The sequence below is a fragment of the Drosophila guanche genome, unplaced genomic scaffold (assembly GCF_900245975.1).
Source record: "Drosophila guanche unplaced genomic scaffold, DGUA_6, whole genome shotgun sequence".
NCBI lineage: Eukaryota > Metazoa > Arthropoda > Insecta > Diptera > Drosophilidae > Drosophila > Drosophila guanche.
The window spans coordinates 1,030,353-1,050,571 of NW_022995755.1; the positions used below are offsets into that span (position 1 = coordinate 1,030,353).

A 20,219-nucleotide genomic window follows, 5' to 3' on the forward strand; every position below is an offset into this window, starting at 1 on the left:
CAGAAAATTTTCCTGACGGTCCATACTACATAAATATGTTGTTGATCAGAATAAAATGTGTAGTTACTATGTAAAATAAAAGGGAATATATTTGTACCTTCTTCGTTAAAACCCTAATATCTATTCAATCCAATAATAAAAGATTAATCATAATCAGGTCAATTGTAGAGAATTTATTCATTAATCGGATAAAATTATATGTTCAGGGATTAGAATGCCAAGTACTTTGTAATATTAAATGGAATATCAAAAGCGAAGATACATATTCAGGATTTGGGATGTTTACGGTATATTTAAAAAATGAGACCGTATATTTTGGTATATTTCCGAGGGCCAGACTGTATAGTTTGTCAAACAGCCCGCGGTCACACTGCTAGTCACACTTTAATGGCGGTAGTGAATATTTTTAATATTTTTTCTAAACAAACGCATTGAATTGTACAACATTGAACGGCGTTGCACAAATTATAGTGTTTTGGCAAAATGCTCGAGCAAGTGTTAAGAATTCGGTGCATCACCTAGAACGCAACGTGCGCGACATAAACGGCAAATCAAAACGAAAAATTCCACAAAACTCAATTCTCATGAATACGCAGACAATACGCGGAAGCGTGAAAAATAGAAAATAAATACAAAACAAGGCAAAGGCGAACTTTGTACGCTGTTGCAGTGTGCGAGCCCGAGCCCGAGTGCAAGTGAGAACAAACTGAAAATACACACACTTAACCCACGAAAAATCGGAAAACGAAACACAAACAAAGAAAAGAAAAAAACGCAAAATGTCTGCAACACAACGTTTGAATGCTGCGGAGAAAGACCTGGAGAGGTTCATTAAATTTCTGGCGTTGAAGTCCACCCAGGTAGTGGTGCAGTCGCGTCTGGGCGAGAAGATTCAAACGCAATGCAATCCGCTGGCGGGCAATGACTGGTTCAATATTGTAGTGCAGGACCATCCCGAAGTTATGGATGAGACGAAGAGGGCGTTGGCTCTGAAGCCTGGCGATAGCATTCTGCAGCGTCTGCCGCTGTGCGTGGAGATATCGCTGAAGACAACGGAGGGCGACCAGATGGTGCTGGAAGTGTGGTCTCTGGATCTGCTGCAACCAGCCGCGAATGGCACCACAACGAATGGTGGGGGCGCGTCAAACGCCCGCGACGACTCCAAGGCGGACACGAATGGCACAAACGGCGAGAGCCAGACGTTGAAGGCCTCCCACGCCATCTACAGCCGTATGGGCATTATGCTAAAGTCCCTCATCTCCCTCACCCGGACCACGCCCGCCTACAAGCTGTCGCGTCGCCAGTGCCCGGACTCGTATGGCATATTCTATCGCATCTATGTGGATCGCCCGCAAGTCCATACGCTCGGCGAGGGACACAAGAATGTGAAAATTGGACAGCTGCACACGATTGTGGGCTCTCTGGTCATGTCGGTGGCATATCGCACAAAGATGACCATTTCCCCGACCACGGCGCAGGCCCACCAGACGGAGAACAACATAATTATGCTCAAGTCGGATCATTTTCGGCCAGCAACCGATGCCAGCTCACCCACCAACCAGCAGACCCAAAACCATGCCACGGCCGTCACGAAGAAGCTGGGATTAGGGGGCCTGAACGCAGCTCTGGGTTCTGGTGAGAGGCGATGCATTGACATAGAGAAGCCGCTGCGTCCGGGCGCCTTCACGGACATGGGCAAGCTGCGGCAGTACACTGAGGACGACTTTGTGCTGCCGGAGACGCCACCGTTTGAGTGGCTGCTGCGTGGACGACAACGACACGAGAGCACTGGCAGCGGCTGCTCCATGGAGTCGCTGAACCGCCTCGACAATGTGGCTAGTGTCGTGAGCAACAACTTGCACAACAATAACAACAACAACCATACGGCAAACAATTTCAACCACAGCCACAATCTCAACAACAACTCGACGGGCTTCAAGAGCTTCGAGAAGCAGCAGGCCACAAATGGGGAAGCTGCCACCTCATTTTCACCCATCAAAAGTCTACTTATACCCGCCACCGCCTATCGCCACCATTCGGAGCCAACGCTAGAGCCGCCCCCAGACGATGACAATCTGCTGAAGGAGCTGCACTTTCCCTTCGCCTCACCCACATCGCATGTCAACGATTTGGCCAAATTCTATCGCGAGTGCTATCACGCTCCGCCCCTGCGAGGCCTCAACGAGCTGCAGGCGGAAGTCTCCAGCTCGTCCAGCTCCACAACGCCCGCGTCGAGCAGCTCGGTGGCCGCCTGCGGCCCGACAGCAGCCGCCGCAGCGGTGGCCACCAGTGCAGCCGATGCCAGTGCCCTGGATGATCTATCGCGACAGCTGGAGCAGTTCGAGACATCGCTAGAGGATTACGATAAGCTCGTCTCACAGTTCGGACTGACGGGCTCCTCATCGTCGGGCAGCCGCAGTAGCGGGGGACTGCAAATGAGCAACTGAGTGTCAAGTCTGAGTGGTGCCGCCTGCGAGGGTAGATCAATAAGTTGACCCATGCTTAATTGCGTCATTAGTTAGACTCTATTTATGTGTATGCCATTGTGTTTAGTTGAATTTATAGGCTGCTACGATAAAATGCTATGTAAATACTATGAATGTAGGCTCTGTAGGCTATAGTTCCGTATAAGTTGTACATAGAAGAAGGCAATTGGCGATTGACGATTGCAGGCAGTCGAGTGCCACAACAGCAGCAGCAGCAGCAGCAGCAGCAGCGGCAGCAGCGCGTCAAATGTGAGGATAGCTCTTGTCACGTTTCAAAGTTTAGACCATAGCCACATCATGCACGACAGATGCACCAGCACGGGCACTGGCACTGGCATATGGTAGGGTATAGTTAGATACTAAGTATATACATATATATATATACATACATATAGGGTAGTAACTTGGGCGTACACGTCGCTTGTTTGTTTGTTTGTTTGTTTGTTTCTTTGTTCAAGTGCCTTCTGCCCTGCTTGTAAGTGAAATAATCATGTGCATGTGTGTATATATATAACTCTAGATAAGAGCGCAGTTAATGGGAAAGCTATAAAAAGCTATCCGTGCACAGGCATAGATACCATCCATAAGGTTTTGAGTAGTAGTATAGTAGATACCCTGCTTGACACAGATTATGGTGTGTGGTGAGGCCAGGGCCTTCTGTTCGGAAGGTCTCTATGCAAATACAAAAACGTTAACCCAAGACTTTAAGCATAAAGAAATATATTGTAACTATCATCATTTGTATTTTGTAAATCAGTTAGTGTTTTGTATTTGAAATGTTATTTATTTATTGGTTTCCAAATTACTCAAAATTTGCCTACACATGTGAATCGAAATTCAAGTACTATACTTACGCATTAGATTAATCAGTATGATTAATAAGAGAATAAGAAATTTATACATACAAATATAATATATAAAGCAAAGAATAAAAGCAATTGTTAATCAAAACACACACAAATCAAAGCTTAATCTGTTTTGCACACGGAAACAAAATCATTTTCAGAGATTCGAGTATCTGGAACAGTATCGGCTATGAGCATGTAAACATCTAGAGAATTCCACAATATATCACACACCTCTAAATAGTTCCGGAGAAGGGGGTGGTCATGTGATTTGATAAACTCTCCCTACACCCAAAGGGCTCAGGTTGGGGTTGGGCAAACCCCCTTTCAAGATCTTGACTGCCTCTAACCGGTTATCAATGTTTTCATTTTGCATATTTACTTAATCTGTTTTTCTATCATTCAATTAAGTATTGTATAATATACGTCAGAGTCGAGAGTTGTGTGAGGAGGTTGTTGATTTAGCTGGATTCCGCTGCACCTGACTGACAGAACCAGCAGCGATAACAAGAACATGACCCGAAGTGTGGTTTGAAACCCGCGTGCCGAGATACCCTTACTCAGTGTTCATATATCTGGTTAATAACAAAATGAAATGACTGTCATTGCTGATTAAATATACAAAACACTATACAGGTCAAACAGCAGATCATAACAACAGTGATACACTTTGAAAGGGTATAACCAGAAGAGCCAGAATCTAAGTTTGTTATTGCCGTTATCAATTAGCATGCTCTGGGTGCTCTCACAGCTGACCGATCTCACACTTGTTCGCCCTCTCGCTCCATCTCTCTCCATGCACATACACTCACACAACCACAAACGCTAGTAAATCTTCGACCTAATCTCTAATATTGTTGCGCATTCTGCTGGTTATGTACAGAGATTGCAACTTTTTTCTTATTTTTGCTATTTTAATTCCATGGCGAATCAACGTCACTATGGCAACGACATCGCTAAGGTTAAATAGTTTTATTTTTAACTAAATACTTGTGCTGTGTATGTGTATTTGACTATTTTGTTGTTGAACCCGCAAGTTATCTGCCGTTTTGCTTTGTTGCTGATTCTCTGGCTTTCTGAGAGCTAAGCTAATGACATTGCCTAGAGTGCAAACATATGGACAGCTGTGCACGCGTTACTACTCCTTCACGTGAGCGCAGGTCGGGGCAAGAGTTTGCGAAAGTGATAAATTTGATTGTGTGGGAGATTTGCAGGTGGCAAAGTATACAAAGGAAAGGCATCACCTGGAGTACTAAAACTAAAATACATTGTACAGCTGCAACTCTAGGATCACGCCTCGCCGACAACAGGTCGCTAGTAGTGCACTCAAGAAAGCAAATACATATGCACATAGTACATACATATGTAGATTTTGTGTTTGCTTTCCGTTTTAATTGTCGAACATTTCGTTGTGTTTCTTTGTCTTTGTTTTGCTGTTGCCAGGCGCAAAAAAACTGTGACGCGTTGCCAACAACTGAAAATATTTGCCATTGGCGGCGGAATCGACTTGAATATGTACGAGTACATATCAAATGCAGACATTGCCAGACGGTAAAACCATGACGGGGAGGGGGAATTACCCAGCGCCAACGCTCCAAATTGACTGCCCACGGCGCCCTCAACGCCATCCGGCGACCGACCGGTTAACTGTCTCGAACGTGGAATTGCATTTATTGTTGCACTCTCGCTCTCTCTCTCGTGTTCTCTCTTTTCCGCCGCCCACGCATTTTTAATTGAATTACAGTGGAAACTCTCTAGGTCTCAGCAAGGTTTATCCAATTTCGTAGTGCGGAATGCTGAATGTCAGTGGAATTTGTTTTCGCTTAATGGGTGGTCGAGTTAGGTGAGCTTTACTGTGCCACCGTCCGTTCACCGAGAAGCCAACGGCATTTTTCGATTGTATTCACGTGCCGGTCCACAAAAGTGGCCGAGCAGAGGTAAATGTTCAGGTAAAAAGCTACCGCATGCAAGGTGGACTTTTTGTTTCGAAATTGGTCGATAAGCCAGCTCAAAAAGCAATAACGATAAGTAAAATATAAAAACCAAAAAGAAAAGATAAGGTTTCCAAAACCTAGATGCAATGCGGACGCGGTCAGCGCTATAATTGCGTTTTTATGCAATGGGGCCACATATTTGGAATTTTTATGCAAAGCTCTAACCAAGAAATGAATGAATGAGTGTGCTTTGCAAGCACAACTTGTAAGCTTTCGGTGCAGTTGCATTTGTAAAAAACATACCCAGACTTTACTGAAAACCCACAGATACATACAAACACACGGCAACAAAAATGAGTTGTTCATCTGGTTTGCCGGCTTTGGGGACCAGCTGCAATAACACATAGCATAATTGACTTTATTTTTAGACACCCACCGCAACTGCAACTGCATCCGCCTGTACACATTCATACGAGCCGACGAAAAGAAAAGCATTTCCCTCTTGATTTATGCTGGCCAAAAGTCATTTCCAAAGGTTATATTAGATCCCGCCTGCGTGCTGCCTTGACTTGCCAAAAAAAAAACACATTTTTGGTAAACAACATAAAACGTAATTTAATTACAGCGCCCTCCGACAGACAGTCGGGTTGGCCGCCTTTTCCCAGTGAGTGGCTGTTGCTACGTGCCGTTTGTCTCGCAGAACCCAGCCCTACCCTGCCCCGCGGCCCAACAAGCGTGTGGTCGGTGATGATAGTGGATTCCATTCCAGTGGATTCTGGTTCAGTTCAGGTCGTTCTGTTGTTCTGTTGTTCTTCTTTCTCTCTCCCACATTCCGCGGCCTTGCGGCTAGGGCGCTTTTGTTTGTTTGTGTGTTAAAAGAGAAAAACAACTTAATAATAATTATAACAAAAAAGAGACAAAAGATATACAATGTATTGATAGACAAGAGCGGCATTGATCGACGTAGCGGGGCGGGACAAAGCCTTATAAAGCGATACAAATGGAGCAGACCAGACCACACTGAACTGCAGCTGACAAATTGTATCTCTTCTCACATTGCGGAAGTCGGGTGTTACGAAAATATGACCCTCACACTCATCAGGCGGAAGTTTGAAGAGCATACACATCAGAAATAAATTCAGGGAAATTTATAAACAATTAAAAATGAAACATATACTCTTAGTACGTGAAATTTCATGTACACTTTTCTATGGCATACATACCGAGCCTCTTTCAGTTTCAATGTCAAGGGGTTTCCTACTCCCATGAGTCCGTCCCCCCCGCACAGTTCATATTAGCATACAAAACTTGTTTATAAACAAATTAAAACTGTATCTGCATAGGTATTCGTTCTGATAAGGCACGTTATGAAACGACTTCTAATAAGAACACCACTTGCCCGGCCCGGACTGATAAGAGAGCGTAACAAAGAAACTGAGTTTGTAGCTTATCATTAAGTCATCAACATTGTTGGGCCTGGCGCCATAAATACAATCAAATTCGTCCCAAGATAACTAACTAACCTTAACTACGAGAATATATGTACCATTGTGGAAAATACAAATTCAAAAACCACCGCGCATATAAGCTATCGATAGTCGATGTATATCGATGTTTTATTCTGTTAGTGCTGCCGTATCGGTCAAAATATGTACAGTTGTATGTGAAGAAGCTCGGAAAAACAGATATTAAATATAGCATAAAATGTATACAAACTTCCATACATTCTCATCGCTGAATGTTGGTTATCTAGTAACAAATTGTCAAATACGTAGCAGTCCTTTCCCGTTATATGATATTTTTTGGGTTGACCTTTTTAGTTTTATCTTTATTTCGCAGAGAATCCAATAAAAGGAAGTCATAAAAACTAGCCAATCGTGAGCTCAATTGATGCATCAATCGGATAAAGATACAATTTTTTCGCTGAGCACCCTAAATAGCTGGTAATATTAAGCAGAATATTAAAGTCGAGTAATATGTTATGGAATATACCGTATATTTACGCTATGTTTTAAAACTGAAAGGGTATATTTCGGTATATGTCGGTATATGTTTTGTTTTTATCGATAAAATCGACATGTCGGAACTCACGGATTGTTTTGAATTAAATAAAACACAATTCTTTGAAAAAATACGCGATGGCCTGCCCATTGTGCAGAACACGCAAAACCTGTTGGACTGCAGCGACGATTTACTGTTTGCGTGGGATGGAAACGAGTCCAGCTTGCTCGTGCGGAATTGGCGCGCGCCGCTAATGGAGGCTGAGCAGCGTGCCAAAGTGAACTACCAGACGCTCATATCTTCGATCCCGATCATTCAGGACATAGATCGTGTTACGGTGTCGAACGAGTGCTCCCTGGTGGCACTGAGTGGACCGCGTGGTGTGTTCATCTTGGAGTTACCCCGCCGCTGGGGTCCCGATGGCTACTTTAAGGATGGCAAGGACAAAGTCACATGTCGCACGTACTGTCTGGATTCTCTTTTGTTCCAGAACAACCATCTGGAGGTGCGGCAAGTGCGCTGGCATCCAAACTCAGTGTCGGACTCCACTCTGCTGGTGCTGCTGAACAACAACACCATCCGCGTGTACAATCACTCGAAGCTGCGACACGTGTGGCAAGTTGGGCCCCTCACTATGATAAAAGGAGCCAAGACTTCGCATACCGACTTTGGCGAAGTTGCCGTGGACTTTGACATTGCTCCAGCCACGAAGCCGCGTTCTGCCGATCTGACTGCGGCCAACGAATCCACTTTGAATCAAAGCAACAAGACGCTGGGCGGAAAGACCGCCAAGCAGGAGAAGATTGAATGGCCCATTGTGGTGCTGCGTGAGAACGGCAACATCTACATTCTGCTCACCAGACTGGACTCGGATATGACGCGTCTGCAGGGGCCCATAACCATAACGCCACAGAGAATGGATAACTACGGCCTGGAGTCTTGCTCGATCATGATCATTCCCTCGCTGCCACCCACTTTGGTCATTGCCGAGTCGACTGGAAAGCTACACCATGCTCTGCTAATGGATGCCGAGGCCGCGGAGCATTCCTTCAACGAAGTTGATGATTTTATTCTCATAGAGCCCTCTGAGTATGTCATCCATGTGCTGGAAACGGTTGAGCTCGAATTGGGTCTTTCTGGCGCATCAAATTCTGGACCAAAAGACGCCTACAATTGTCCCATACACCTGAAGCGAGATATCATCAACGAGCTGCGCTACTTTGCCTATCATAATGCTGGATTGCACGTGGTCACAGTCAGTTTCATATCGGAGCTGCAGCGGTATCTGGACAGTGAGTCGGATGAGGACAGACTGGAATTGGCGGCATCCTCCAGGGCCGAGTACGTTCTGTGCACAAAGTTCGACTCTAGCGAGCGGATCAATGCCGTCTGCGGCATTTCTCTATTACAACTGCCGGCTGGTATGGTGCTGCTGTTGGCCAGCGGTCAAGTGATCAGCCTAAAGCTGGTCATCGATGCCCAGCTGCTGGTGGCGCCCAATGAGAAGAAGCAGCGAGCCTCCGATGTGGATGAGCAAGAGTCTGGACCATCATTCCTTGACAAAATTAAAGGTTTATTGCAGCGCAATGTCAACCAGCCGATTCTCGCCAACAAGCTGTCGTCAGCATCGCCCCACGAGAGCTACGAGCTACTGAACCAGGCCATTGAAGTGTTGCGCGAACAGTACCTCAAGCGGCACGACCTCGTCCGTGCCGAGTTTGCGAAGCACATCAATCAAATTCTACTGAAGAAGGAGCAGCAACTGCGCGAGATCCAGGACCTGGAGCACGAGCGGGAGATAATCAGCGAGGGTGCCCACAAGCTGGCCGAGCGTTTCGAGGAGATCAGCGACAACCAGGAGCTACTGGTGCGCAAGTGTCACAGTCTGATGCAAAAGGCCAACACAGCTCTGCCCAACAGTGTCGTGGCTGAGCGCGAGTTTTCGCAGGAGGTGTCACGCATTAACAAGGTCACCAAGGGCATGGCTGCCGACCTGGAGGCCGCCAAGAAGATGTTGAACAAACAGCGCTATCACATTGACAAGAGCCAGGATGAACTGAAGAGCAATGTCTTTCAATTGCCCGAGAAGCAGCATCGCACCATAACTGAGATTTTGACCCAACTAAATTTAGAGATTGAGCGGCAAATAACCGATGCAAAGCGTATAAATAAAATTGTTGGCGTCTAAGTTTGGTTACATTTATGTGAAACGTATTAATTAATAAATAACATAATGTTCGAATAAGCTGGGACAGCTCTGTGCACTATTAGACATACATCCATTTGGATGGGTGGCATGTAGACTTGACGCGCACTTTGAACGCCAACCCCAACCGAAAAGCAAACGTAACGTAAATTCATTTGCAAGTCTAATGCGACACTTTACTTTGTGCCTTTCCATTTCTTTTTGCGTTTCAGCTGGCCGCAGTCAGAGTCTAACTTTAGCAGAGAATACTTTAGGCGTCGATCGAGAATCGGTGCAGACATGACATCGAGCCTACTCTCAACCATTTCAAACATCTACACGGGGATGTTCAACTTTGTGAAATCGCGATTTCCCTTTGTGATTGAGGCTGCCATGGTGACTCTCTGTTTTGCCTCCATAGTGGGCAGATACTGTATAATGATTTGAACAGAAAATCATCCCACACCACGAGGCACCCAGCACACACACACACACTACAAATGTAAATCGAACGGGCTTTATATTTTAGATGTGTGTTTGATGTGAATAAAAACTAAATGCTTAAATCTAAGCCTTGGGCTTCTCAATTAAGTGTATGTAGAAGGCTGGATTCTTCACTTGGCTCATCTCCTTGAAGTCTCCGTACAGCTGATGCTTGGCCTTGGCCGTAAATATCTCACTAAGTATCTCCTGGAAGCGCTTCAGCTCGTGAGGATAGTAGGACAGACGGAACTCGCTGGTCAGCTTGTTGCCCGCAATCAGGTAATCCATGGACACCAACGAAGGCTTGCCGCAGTAGAAAAGGACGGATGTTTTGATGTCTGCCGTGTGGCTTGTCTGCAAGAGGAGAGAGGAAGGAAATATTTGATTAAAACTAATTGAATTCAACGTCTGCTTATCAGTGGTTCGTGTGGGCATGTAACTGATAATGGAATCGCTGATGATGATGCGAAATGAAATTGATTTTCCACGTAATCTAACACAAAATGAGATCAGCCACTGAACATAATCAATTGGAGGATGACGGCACAACTTTTCTGTGTGCTTTTGAATGGAATGTGTCATTTAATAGTTTTTAATTGGCGCCACAATGATGGGGCAGTTCCGTGCTGATACTCACATTATAGTAAATGCTCTTGGCGGGTGTGGAGCCTGTCTCCAAGATGTTGTCATAGTTGCGATGATCAATCAGCAGGACACCACCTGGCTTGAGGCACTTCTCAAAGTTGCCAATCGCCTGCTTGTGCTCACGCTGATCCCCAAAGCCGTCCATCAAGTGGGCAAACGAGTTGCCCAGGCAGATGACTGCATCGAAGCCATCTTTGATATGCTCCTTGATGTCGTCATACAAAGTCAACCAGTTGGCTTCCTCGATAACTGCAAATGGACAGTCAGCAAATGTGGCTAAGAAGGATTTTAGTACCGAACTTACCCCAATTTTCAAAGGCAGCTTCCTTGCGCCTGTTCCAGCGCTCCTTGAGAGCGTATTTCAGCATCTTGTCGGAGGCATCAACGGACACCACCTCAAAGCCCTCTTCCACCAGCATGAGCGAGTCCACACTGCACAAAGTGTTAACGAAATGGTAAAGTAAAGTTTAGCGGGGAACCCTTCAGACTTACCCTGTACCACAGGCCACATCCAGGACACGCTTGCAGCCCTTCCGGCGCAGCATTTCGATCAAGAAGTTCTTGTAGTTGTCCGTACGCGAGTTCTTGTCTCCGATGAATATCTCCCACACTTTGGCCGCCTTGCCATCGGCATACTGATCCCTAACTCCTTCGGCGGAAATACCTTCCGAGCGGGCAACAAAAACACTATCAGCGGAGGTGGGCATCTCTGTTCGGTCAGCACTGGTCGGCAGATCTCAATGAAATAATAATTCGTCTCATGCGCACTCTCCACGTAAGCTCACGCTGTGGATAGCGCATCCAATAGCCTGCCGCCAACAGCTGGCATGTCAACAGAGGCACCAGTAGCACCAGCAGCACCCTCGTACTCATCCGTTATCTTATCACACTCCTGCCCGACCGCTTTGACGTGCGCCCATTGGGTGGCACATCTGCTCGATCCCAAACGTGCTGGCTTGCGGGCTTTCGCTGCTGCCGCCGCTGCTGCTGTATTTGAACCTGACCCTGACCCTGACCCTGACCCGCCTCGGGTCTGCTCTGATTAGACGTCTCTGATCATATCCCTTGGTCAAAAAACAGAATGACGAAGCAGAACATCTACAGGGAAAACACAACACATGGGCAGACATTTGTCCATTAATGTTTATACTTTCAGTTATAATCTTTCTCTTTTTATTCCACTGTAAGTTCAACGGAAATAGTATTTGTTTATGAAATAGTTTTTTATTAGAAATCTTTATAAATATTGCACTGCGTTGTGTGGTTGGTGGACTCTTGTCCCACTTGGAATGGTCTTCATATTGCACATTGATAAACTACGATTCAAATCTTATAAATAAATTCACACTTGATGTTCTTAAAAGTAGAAACTTAGGCCTAGAGATTGGGGGGTTACGTTTCGCAGGAGAATTATGATTCAACAGCAATTGTCTTGGGAAACATAAGCCCTAAGCTGGCGTACGATTATGTTTATGCAGATCCGAGTATTAGTTAATGTTTTATGCTTTTATGGCAAATACCCCAGCGAGTCCTCAAGCGAGGCGCTCACAGCCCGCATCGACTGGTAGCTGCCCATGCGACTCCGGCTCACATTGCTCCTGATGGACGCTGCCTTTTCAATGGCCTTCATACTGAGCAGCAGATTGTCAGCGCTGTATGTCTTATGTGCTGCACCCACGCTGCCAGGTCCCAGCGGGATGGGCATGGCCATGGGACCCAAGCGATCCGTGCTAAAGGATTCGCGCGCACGGTACGAGGATTTCCGGGAGGAGACATATGAGCGACAACTGCCATTGGCCGCACGCATCGCTTTCTGTGCCTGCATGGGCGGACACAGGCTCTTGATGTCCGTCGTCTGGCTGAGCTTCATGTCCGCAAAGACGGCGGCCGCCTCCACGCTCTTCTTCACGCTGAGCGCCTCGTGCGGCTGAACGGGCTTGCCGCTGTTGCCGCTGATGCTGAAGAGTTCGTAGTCCAGGCCCAGCTTCTCGGCGGACTTGCCCTTCCGTGCTGCACCGCCACTGGGTCGCGCCTTGCGCTGCTGCGACAGGGAATCCTCGCTGATGGCTGCCGCTGCCAGGGCACGCTGCCGGCGATGGGTTCGCTTGCAGTAGCACTTGCTGGCGCTGATGCAACTGTCCGAGTCGCAGGACGTGGTCGTCTCCGAGGGCGTATTGACCGAGTCGTGCTCCAGCGTGCTGGCCGGCTCCTCCTCGACCATGGAGCAGTAGCACTTGTCATCCGACTTGCACGAGATCAGCGAGTGGCGATTGCTGGCTGCTGCGCCCGCACCCACCACAGGGTTGAGCGTTCCCGCGGGCTTACGCGAGTTGGCCATGGCCATGGTGCGCTCGTTCTTCTGGCGCAGCTTGTGATTGAGATGCTCGGTGCGCAGGCTGCAGTAGCAGCGATCAGCGGAGGCGCAGGTGCAGCTCTCGGAGTCGTAGCTGCACTCGGAGCAGGAGACATAGCTGTGGAAGGAATGGAAGCTATAGGGAGAGTTGGGATTAGACCTCTTCCAGTTGAAGCTTACCCGCTGCTGCTGTTTCTGTTGAGTCCCTGCAGGGCGTGCTCATTGCGCACCACGGACACATCCGAGCCACTGGTGGCCGCTCGATTGCGTTGATGCTGCTGCTGCTGGTTCTGCACGTGGTGGCTGATGGGTGGCCCAATGATGATGGGCGCACTAATCTTACGCTTGCCCTGGCTGCCCAGCGTTGAGGCCGCCTCCTTGGCTTTTGGACTGGACTTGTCCAGCTTGCCGCGGCACGAGCGAAATTGTCCCAGTTGGAACATTTTCTTGAGGCCAAAAAAGCTGCTCTTGGATTTCTTCTGTGGAACGGAAGGGATTGCATTCAAGGCTAATCCTGTGTTGGTGTTCCTCCACTCACCTGTGACCCATTTACACTGGCCTTGCGCTTCTGTTTCTTCTTCTTTTGCCGTCGCATGATGTTCTTGGAGCGCTGAAAGAGCTCGTCCTGGGTGAGTGTGACGGCCAGCTTGAGCAGGAACTCCTTGTAGATGGGCTTTAGATCGTTGAAGGACATGCCATCGGCATCGATAATGGCATACAGAATGTCATCCAGGGAGTGCAGATTCTCGTGCAGGCGAAATTCATTGAACAGCTCGCTGAAACCAAGTGGGGAACTAGAAGCACAATTCAAACGATGCCAATCAACCAAACCAAACCTTTTCACCCAAAATAACAAATCAAACTACCACCAGCACCCAGGCCAGGGGCACTCCAGTCCAGCTGCCTGGTGCTCCTGGCCCCAAAGAGCTCGGTGATAATACTCACCCTCCGCCACCGCCGCCGCCCAACTTTCCCGAGTGACGGCGCGCCGCCCGCGACTTGTAGCGTGTCAGGCCGCCGGTGTTCAGGAAGCTGCCAGATCTGGGTATGGCCACGCGTGTCAGTATGTCCCCATTGGCCGCCTCGCCACCTCCACCGTTGCTGGCACTAGCAGTGCCTACCAAATCCGCACCCTTGTAGCCACTGGTTGCAGCCGCTCCTGCTGGCTTTTTGCTGTGATGATGCAGTCGGCTCACGTGTCCATTGCTGCACACGATGCTGCCGTTGCGCGTGGGAGCGCCCTTGTAGCCGGAGCCAGAACCCGGCACCGTTGTGGGCACTGGGGGGGCACGCTTGGACTTGTGGGATTTGCGCTTGCGCTCCTCCGTGGACGTTTCCACCTCGGCGGCCTCATTGATGATGTTGCTGTTGGAGCTGAGCGAGCTGCTGGAGACGCGCTTCTTGCGCACGGAGCGGGAGGGCGTGCCGGAGGCGCCGGTGCCCGCGCGAAAGGAACTGCGTCGCCCACTGGCACTGGGCGTCATCTGGGAGCGGGACAGATAGTTGGAGCTGGTCATGGCCGAGCTGCTGGCAATGCTGATGCAACTGACGCCGTTCTGCTGGCGCGGCGTTCGACGTTTCGTACTCCGATGCGAATTGGTGCTGACGTGGGCCATCAGGCTCTGGTAGAGGGTGGCCGCTATCACGATGGCATCCTCGGTGCTCTTGCAGATGAAGCCATGGCACTCGAGGATCTTCGGGGAACTAGCAGAACGCATGACAACCGCAAAGATGGGTGCATGAACGTGTATGCTGTGCTCCACAGCCAATTCTTCGCTGGAACTGGGCATAAAAGTTCGATGAAGATCTTGGCAACAGCTCTAAGGACTCACCTTAGCGGCTGAAACAGTGCAGTCTTGTCGATATTTTCGGGATCGGTGATCAGTGGCAGAAAGGCGGCACCGCCATCATCCGCGGAGATGACAAACTTCACCGCCGACCACACGGCAATGTTGTGAAATGGCGTAATGTGAGCCTCACTGTCGTCTGAGCCGCCCTTTGGGATTGGCCCACTGCTGATCTTCACACGCAATCCAGTGGCACAAATATCCAACGAACCCGAGCCGAGCTTCTGCAGAACACACCGAAACAGAGCTTGAGATACCAGCAGAGCCTTTACTCGCTGCATTTACTTACCTTATTGGAGACCTCAGTGAGGTACAGTTGACGCAGTGGCTCCTGCAGTCCCTGGAGACTCGTCACCTTATCTTTGAGCGGCAGTGAGCCCAGGCAGGTGACATCAAAGCTGCTGGTGGCATCCTTAGCCACATCCGTGAAGAGCTGCTCGATCTGGGCCTGCACACTGTTGCTGATCCGCTGCACATCCTTCTTGGCCGCCTCGGCCAGCACCTTGGCCGACTCGTTGGACTCCTGCAGGAAGCTGCTCTTGGCCCCCGAGGTGCTGGCCAACTCACTACGCCCATACATGATGATGGAGCGCGTGCGATGCGATCCACGAGGATCATCGAGGCGGCTGCTACGCATGGATCTACAATGGGTGGGCGGGAAGCACAGAAATTGGATCATAAAGACAGGTTTAAAGTTTGCCATAGAAAGTTCTAGCTGGAGCTTTGATTCGATGGACTATAACAATGTAAAATAGTTTCAATTGTTTATGGTTTAATGGCCACCAGCCACATTTTTAATGGATTTATTTTGAAGCCAACACTTTCGGAGGGTGGCTGCTGCCTCCACTCTCGGTCTCTGTCTCTGTCTCTGCTGTGTGTGACAAAAAAGTTACATTTTTTTGTGAAAGTTTGACTGATTAACGCAAAACTAACCATAGATTAGCATATTCGTCTCGGACTAGAGCTGCGGAGACTGGAGAATGTCTGTTTATAGTGTTGGCCATGGCCACATCCTGCTAGCGCCATTCCCAGAGCTACACACACAGACAATGGTCCAGGTTTAAAGCTGGAGGAGGAGCACCAATGGCCTTCCCCCCACTGACGCATGCAGCTTTAGGTGTTCCCAATACCAGATTCTATTTACCGCTAACTGACACAAAATCGGAAATGGTCATTTCCATAGAACGTCGCCAGAGCTGCGAGAGTTTTGAATGGGAATGAAGATGAGTGGAGTGGAGATTGCTGACTGGACGGCGGGGAGCGGTGTGGTGTCACAGTTTTCTTTTTCAATCAATTAAGCAGTTTGCTCCGTGAATGTGTGTCAGCGTTGGAATATTTAAGCATCGAGCAAGTGCCGATCCAAGGTGACCGAAAGACTCAAATTATTCTTTCTTTCCCTGTCCCTCTGCTTATGCGTTCTTTCCTCTCTCTCCCTGTCTCTGGCAACTATCTTTCTACTATCTATTTCACAGACAATATCGTTTTTAATTTTTGAACTAACTGTGCTTTTTTTTGTGTGTTGTTTGCTGCTTATGGAAATGCAAAACGGTAAACGAAACACATTCAACGGACTCGAAGACACATGCATGGTCAGTCTCTCTCTCTCTCTCTCTCTCTCCCTGCTGCTCTTTCTTCTGCATCTGTTTCTCTCATTTCTCATTTGTGTTTCTGTAACTCACTGCTGTAGTTTCGAGAACGAAAGTGTTGGCTATCATATCGAGAGCGAAGCTAATGAGGTGTGCCACACCTCCTAAAACAAAACCATCAGCTATGATTGATATTTGTCTTTAATTATTTATTTTCACCTCATCTAATTACTCACCTGGAATCGTCAAACATTAAATCAATCTTCAGTTTGTATATCGAATTTCGACTGACACTCGAATTATTTTCGAGCTGATCGCCGTCCAATAGCCGAAAGCCGGAAGAGTTGCTGTTGCTGTTGCTGTTACTGCTGCCGGTCGCTGCTTTGCCACGCGCCGCCCGCACGGAATTCATTTTGGGTATGGCCACTGCACTCTGAGAGTCCACTTTGCAGGTGACCATCCTCAGAGTCTGTATCCGATTAACACTTACGGAATGCACAGATGCAAATCTTTAGCTCACTCTTTAACTGTTGTTGGATTCGGATTCGGATTCGGATTCGTTTTCGGTTTTAGGATTCGGAATTCGGAATTCGTTTTGCATGCAATTAGCAATAAAAGGCAATTCAACTATGCATGAACAATGAAATGAACGTTAATTTTTAACATGTTAGCGGCTCGGCTTGGCTCTTCACTTCACACTTTGCATAGGGCAAACACAACTACTGGCCACTTCCATTTCCATTTCCATTTCCATTGGAGATGCAGATACGATGTGCTCGCAGGTGTTGCATGCCTCGCTCCTCGACTGTGGCCATCATTATTCACTGCCGTGCTGGCTCATTAATTAGCTGCAAGCAAAAACCAAATACCGACAAATTGTAGCTACATATATTTTTTTGGGGTAAAAACAATTAGATTAAGGCACAGGCCATGAGGAACAATGTATTGCAAAATAATTATTTGGCCACTTTTATGCTGTTTGTATTTTGTATGTACTTTTTGGTTTGTTTGTAGTTTTACTTGCTGGCGCTCTTTCGGCTGATAAATTGCCCCATGAAATGCAATTGTTGTTATATTGGAAAAATGTTAGCTATGCTCGCAGCGGGCAAGGCAAGGTAAGGCAAGGCCCAGATATACTCGTATGAGCCACACGTCGAGCGCGTTATTCGGTTGCATCTATGAGATACTTTCACTGTGTAGATATGTTTTTTTTTTTGCGGTAATTAGCAAATGCCGCTCAAGGCACACACTCTCACACACACACGAACTTAAACGTAATCACAATCGTTGGAAATGCCATTTACTCGTGCCTTATTGAACTTTAATTCCACTGCACCGCCACTAGGCTCCCAGTTGCAGTCCAAATCTGGCTCCAACTTCAATGCACTTCACTGTCTTTGCTGGCTTTTGGCTTTAAGTTTGTAATCCAAATGTTGTAATTCGTTTTGGAGAGCTCGATACCGAAACGGGGCTTCTGAGTTCGTTGAATGCCACAGAGCGACTGGCCAAAGTGTCGATGCGCGTCAAAAGCAGACTCCAAGTAGACTGAATCCACACAACCGAAGCCCGACGAGCGCTGGCTTACGACTGACTCCACTGTGGCCGAAGAAAGAAAGAAATGGCCAGGCCAAGACTGACGCCGCTGGGAGAGTGGCCTCTGCTCTACGAGCAACAATATCATCTCTGGCGTAAGTGGGTAGCGCAGCACAATGAGAATGCCTGTCCGTCGCTGTCCGTTGCTGTCCGTCTGCCTGTCCGCTCCCCGTCTTCCCATTTGTGTATCGCTGTCTGTCTGCATCTTTGTCTCTTTGTTTTTGCTTTAGCCCACTCCAAACTAACACATCCAATGCCCTGATGGAGATAAACGAGTCCGAGACAGTTGCTTTTCAACATCCCAGCAACAGTAACAATCACTTGCCCAATGCCGACACTGAAGATTCGGTTATTATATATTATTATTATTGGTTTTGTAGTATGAACTCCAACACGAACATTTGCATATCGCACAAGGGAAGGCAATGTGAATGTCATCTCATGTGGCAGCATTTGCGTAAAGATTTCGGCGTATGTTGCAGTCTCTCCCACTAATCGCGGGTGCCTTTGGGCACCCAGCCAGACTGCAATTAAACCTCTTTTGGGGTCTCAAATGCCGGCGGACCCGGGTTTTGCCTTTTGCGCAAGCGCAGAAGCTGTGACGATGAGAGAGGCAAGGGTGCCCCTCGACAGTGAAGGCATTTTCGAAATCAATGACCGTGGTCAAGTCTTACGATAATTGGTGCTGTGCTGTGCTGCTCGTGGGCCTGTTGTGCTGTGTGTGTGTTTGCCTTTTGTAAAATGCATTTAATTTTTCAGCTTACAGCGAGCCAAAACATCAGGCAGTAGAGAATACTTTGAAGTGGAGAATGGGAGACCCTAAGAGCAGCAATATTGTATTTAAAAGTAAACTAAACTAAACTAGCAATTACATGGATGATCCCAGCATTTGCAATTGAAATTTGACTCACAAGAACACGTGCAGTCTGCACAGAGAAAAACTGGAAACATATTTCTATGCCAAAACAACTCAGCTCATGAAATGTTTGTGGTCGTAATTCAATTAAAAATTCCGCTACCATTTCACTAATAATAAAAGAAAAGAAGGCCGTAAAAAATCTATCTCGCTGCAGATACATCCCAACTTTCCATTGTACGGTTCGTTCGAGCGATTTCCATTTCAAATGTTTGATCTACTGGCAATTAATCGCACGTGTGTGGCTGTGTGTGTGTTTCGATATGTTTAAACTTTTAACGTTGTCAACATTCAACATTGTCGGTTTATTCATGAGATAACAGTAACAGCTAATCAAAATTGGTCTACCCAAAGACAAAAAGTGGAAAAACGAGCTATTAGCCAGGCCCTCTATTGTGTGTGGAGCCTGGCCGAGAAAACTCTTACTTTTATGGCTCCTCCGACGGGTCTCTGGAATGGAACCAACGACAACGGTCGGTCCGCTAAAGATAGCGCAGAACCAACCGAATGCATTTTCGTTTTCAACGGTTTATTGAATATTTTTCTAGAATTTTCTTTTGTGCGTGCGGCGAGAGCTTTTACTTCTTTTAACAGAATTTCCCAGTGATCAAATTTGATGGCCGTTAACTGCCGTTAACTGCTGCTGCATTAGAGGGGGTGGCGGTAGCGACTGTTGGTGTTGATAGGTGCTGTGATTTATTGAACAAATAACATCATATCATGATCATCACTTTCTCTATTCAATTTACGGTGTTTCTGTAGATTTGTTTTAACTTTTCTTGCAGTTTTTTTATGTTTAACTGTGTTTCTATTTGCTGCCAGGCAGTGCCAATGGCAGCGGCAACTATTTCAAAAATTAGTCGTATTTTTTGTTGTTGCTCTCCGCCTGCCTACAAGATGCAGGCAAGCTTGAAGATACAGATACAACGCACAGGGGCTGGGTGCAGGTGCGCTGCCAGTGATTCGCTTGATTCCTTTGCTGTGTGCCCAGCACTGCGTATCTGACATGAGCACCGAGCACTGTACACTGCGCAGAAATGCGCACCACAAAGCTTGCTAGTCAACCCCTTTAGGTAGATAAAAGTTGACTCAAAACAGAAGAAGTTTGTGCAGTTTCGCTCGCTGTACTGGAGTGGACAAGTTCTGCAAATTATTCAAATCATTTTGCCACAAAAACATTGCGCAATTAAAGTTTCATGACTTTCCCTGACTACGCTCCAACATAATCTCGGCTTCGCTCAGACTTTCTTTGTAGAATCACAGCCAGATGGGCAGAGATAGAGAGAGATATTTACTTGGCTACTTGGCTGCCCTACTATGCCCCATGTGGCTGCTCGCTCCGTTC

At 47.4% G+C, this 20,219-nt stretch overlaps 5 protein-coding genes across 6 annotated transcripts; 3 read left to right on the top strand and 2 right to left on the bottom strand.

Annotated features, from left to right (window-relative positions):
• The first annotated feature begins 372 nt into the window (after positions 1-372).
• Positions 373-3,434, top strand: LOC117589664 (autophagy-related protein 13 homolog). Its single transcript, XM_034281801.1, has one exon. The coding sequence runs from the start codon at positions 780-782 to the stop codon at positions 2,445-2,447; it is 1,668 nt and encodes a 555-aa protein (XP_034137692.1). The 5' UTR covers positions 373-779; the 3' UTR covers positions 2,448-3,434.
• A 3,893-nt stretch (positions 3,435-7,327) lies between these two features.
• Positions 7,328-9,511, top strand: LOC117589600 (nuclear pore complex protein Nup88). The gene has a single exon (XM_034281674.1). The coding sequence runs from the start codon at positions 7,343-7,345 to the stop codon at positions 9,452-9,454; it is 2,112 nt and encodes a 703-aa protein (XP_034137565.1). The 5' UTR covers positions 7,328-7,342; the 3' UTR covers positions 9,455-9,511.
• A 171-nt stretch (positions 9,512-9,682) lies between these two features.
• Positions 9,683-10,022, top strand: LOC117589602. Its single transcript, XM_034281676.1, has one exon. It carries the CDS (start codon positions 9,752-9,754, stop codon positions 9,896-9,898), a length of 147 nt encoding a protein of 48 aa, XP_034137567.1. The 5' UTR covers positions 9,683-9,751; the 3' UTR covers positions 9,899-10,022.
• Positions 9,953-11,335, bottom strand: LOC117589601 (glycine N-methyltransferase). Its single transcript, XM_034281675.1, has 4 exons — positions 11,072-11,335; positions 10,884-11,011; positions 10,572-10,828; positions 9,953-10,288 (listed from the first exon to the last, which is right to left on the bottom strand). Exons 1-4 carry the CDS (start codon positions 11,284-11,286, stop codon positions 10,019-10,021), a joined length of 870 nt encoding a protein of 289 aa, XP_034137566.1. The 5' UTR covers positions 11,287-11,335; the 3' UTR covers positions 9,953-10,018.
• Positions 11,336-11,805: 470 nt separating this feature from the next.
• LOC117589599 lies at positions 11,806-17,955 on the bottom strand. 2 transcript variants are annotated; one of them, XM_034281673.1, is made up of 8 exons: positions 17,670-17,955; positions 16,602-17,213; positions 15,069-15,420; positions 14,765-15,003; positions 13,878-14,714; positions 13,471-13,708; positions 13,113-13,411; positions 11,806-13,050 (listed from the first exon to the last, which is right to left on the bottom strand). In XM_034281673.1, exons 2-8 carry the CDS (start codon positions 16,823-16,825, stop codon positions 12,087-12,089), a joined length of 3,153 nt encoding a protein of 1,050 aa, XP_034137564.1. In that variant the 5' UTR covers positions 16,826-17,213; positions 17,670-17,955; the 3' UTR covers positions 11,806-12,086. The 2 variants fall into 2 exon arrangements, with proteins under 2 accessions (XP_034137564.1, XP_034137563.1); XM_034281672.1 differs by having other exon boundaries at positions 13,471-13,726.
• Positions 17,956-20,219: the final 2,264 nt, after the last annotated feature.

What these genes read in the sequence shown, in the direction of transcription:
- LOC117589601 (XM_034281675.1), bottom strand. Translation starts at nt 11,286, where the DNA reads ATGCCCACCTCCGCTGATAGTGTTTTTGTTGCCCGCTCGGAAGGTATT. An exon ending in GATGTGGCCTGTGGTACAGG is followed by an intron (nt 11,012 to 11,071) that starts GTAAGTCTGAAG and finishes CACTTTGTGCAG; the next exon opens with TGTGGACTCGCTCATGCTGG. An exon ending in CCAAGAGCATTTACTATAAT is followed by an intron (nt 10,289 to 10,571) that starts GTGAGTATCAGC and finishes CTCCTCTTGCAG; the next exon opens with ACAAGCCACACGGCAGACAT.
- LOC117589664 (XM_034281801.1), top strand. Translation starts at nt 780, where the DNA reads ATGTCTGCAACACAACGTTTGAATGCTGCGGAGAAAGACCTGGAGAGG.
- LOC117589602 (XM_034281676.1), top strand. Translation starts at nt 9,752, where the DNA reads ATGACATCGAGCCTACTCTCAACCATTTCAAACATCTACACGGGGATG.
- LOC117589600 (XM_034281674.1), top strand. Translation starts at nt 7,343, where the DNA reads ATGTCGGAACTCACGGATTGTTTTGAATTAAATAAAACACAATTCTTT.
- LOC117589599 (XM_034281672.1), bottom strand. Translation starts at nt 16,825, where the DNA reads ATGGTCACCTGCAAAGTGGACTCTCAGAGTGCAGTGGCCATACCCAAA. An exon ending in TCACTGAGGTCTCCAATAAG is followed by an intron (nt 15,004 to 15,068) that starts GTAAGTAAATGC and finishes TGTGTTCTGCAG; the next exon opens with AAGCTCGGCTCGGGTTCGTT. An exon ending in CCAGTGTAAATGGGTCACAG is followed by an intron (nt 13,412 to 13,470) that starts GTGAGTGGAGGA and finishes TCCGTTCCACAG; the next exon opens with AAGAAATCCAAGAGCAGCTT.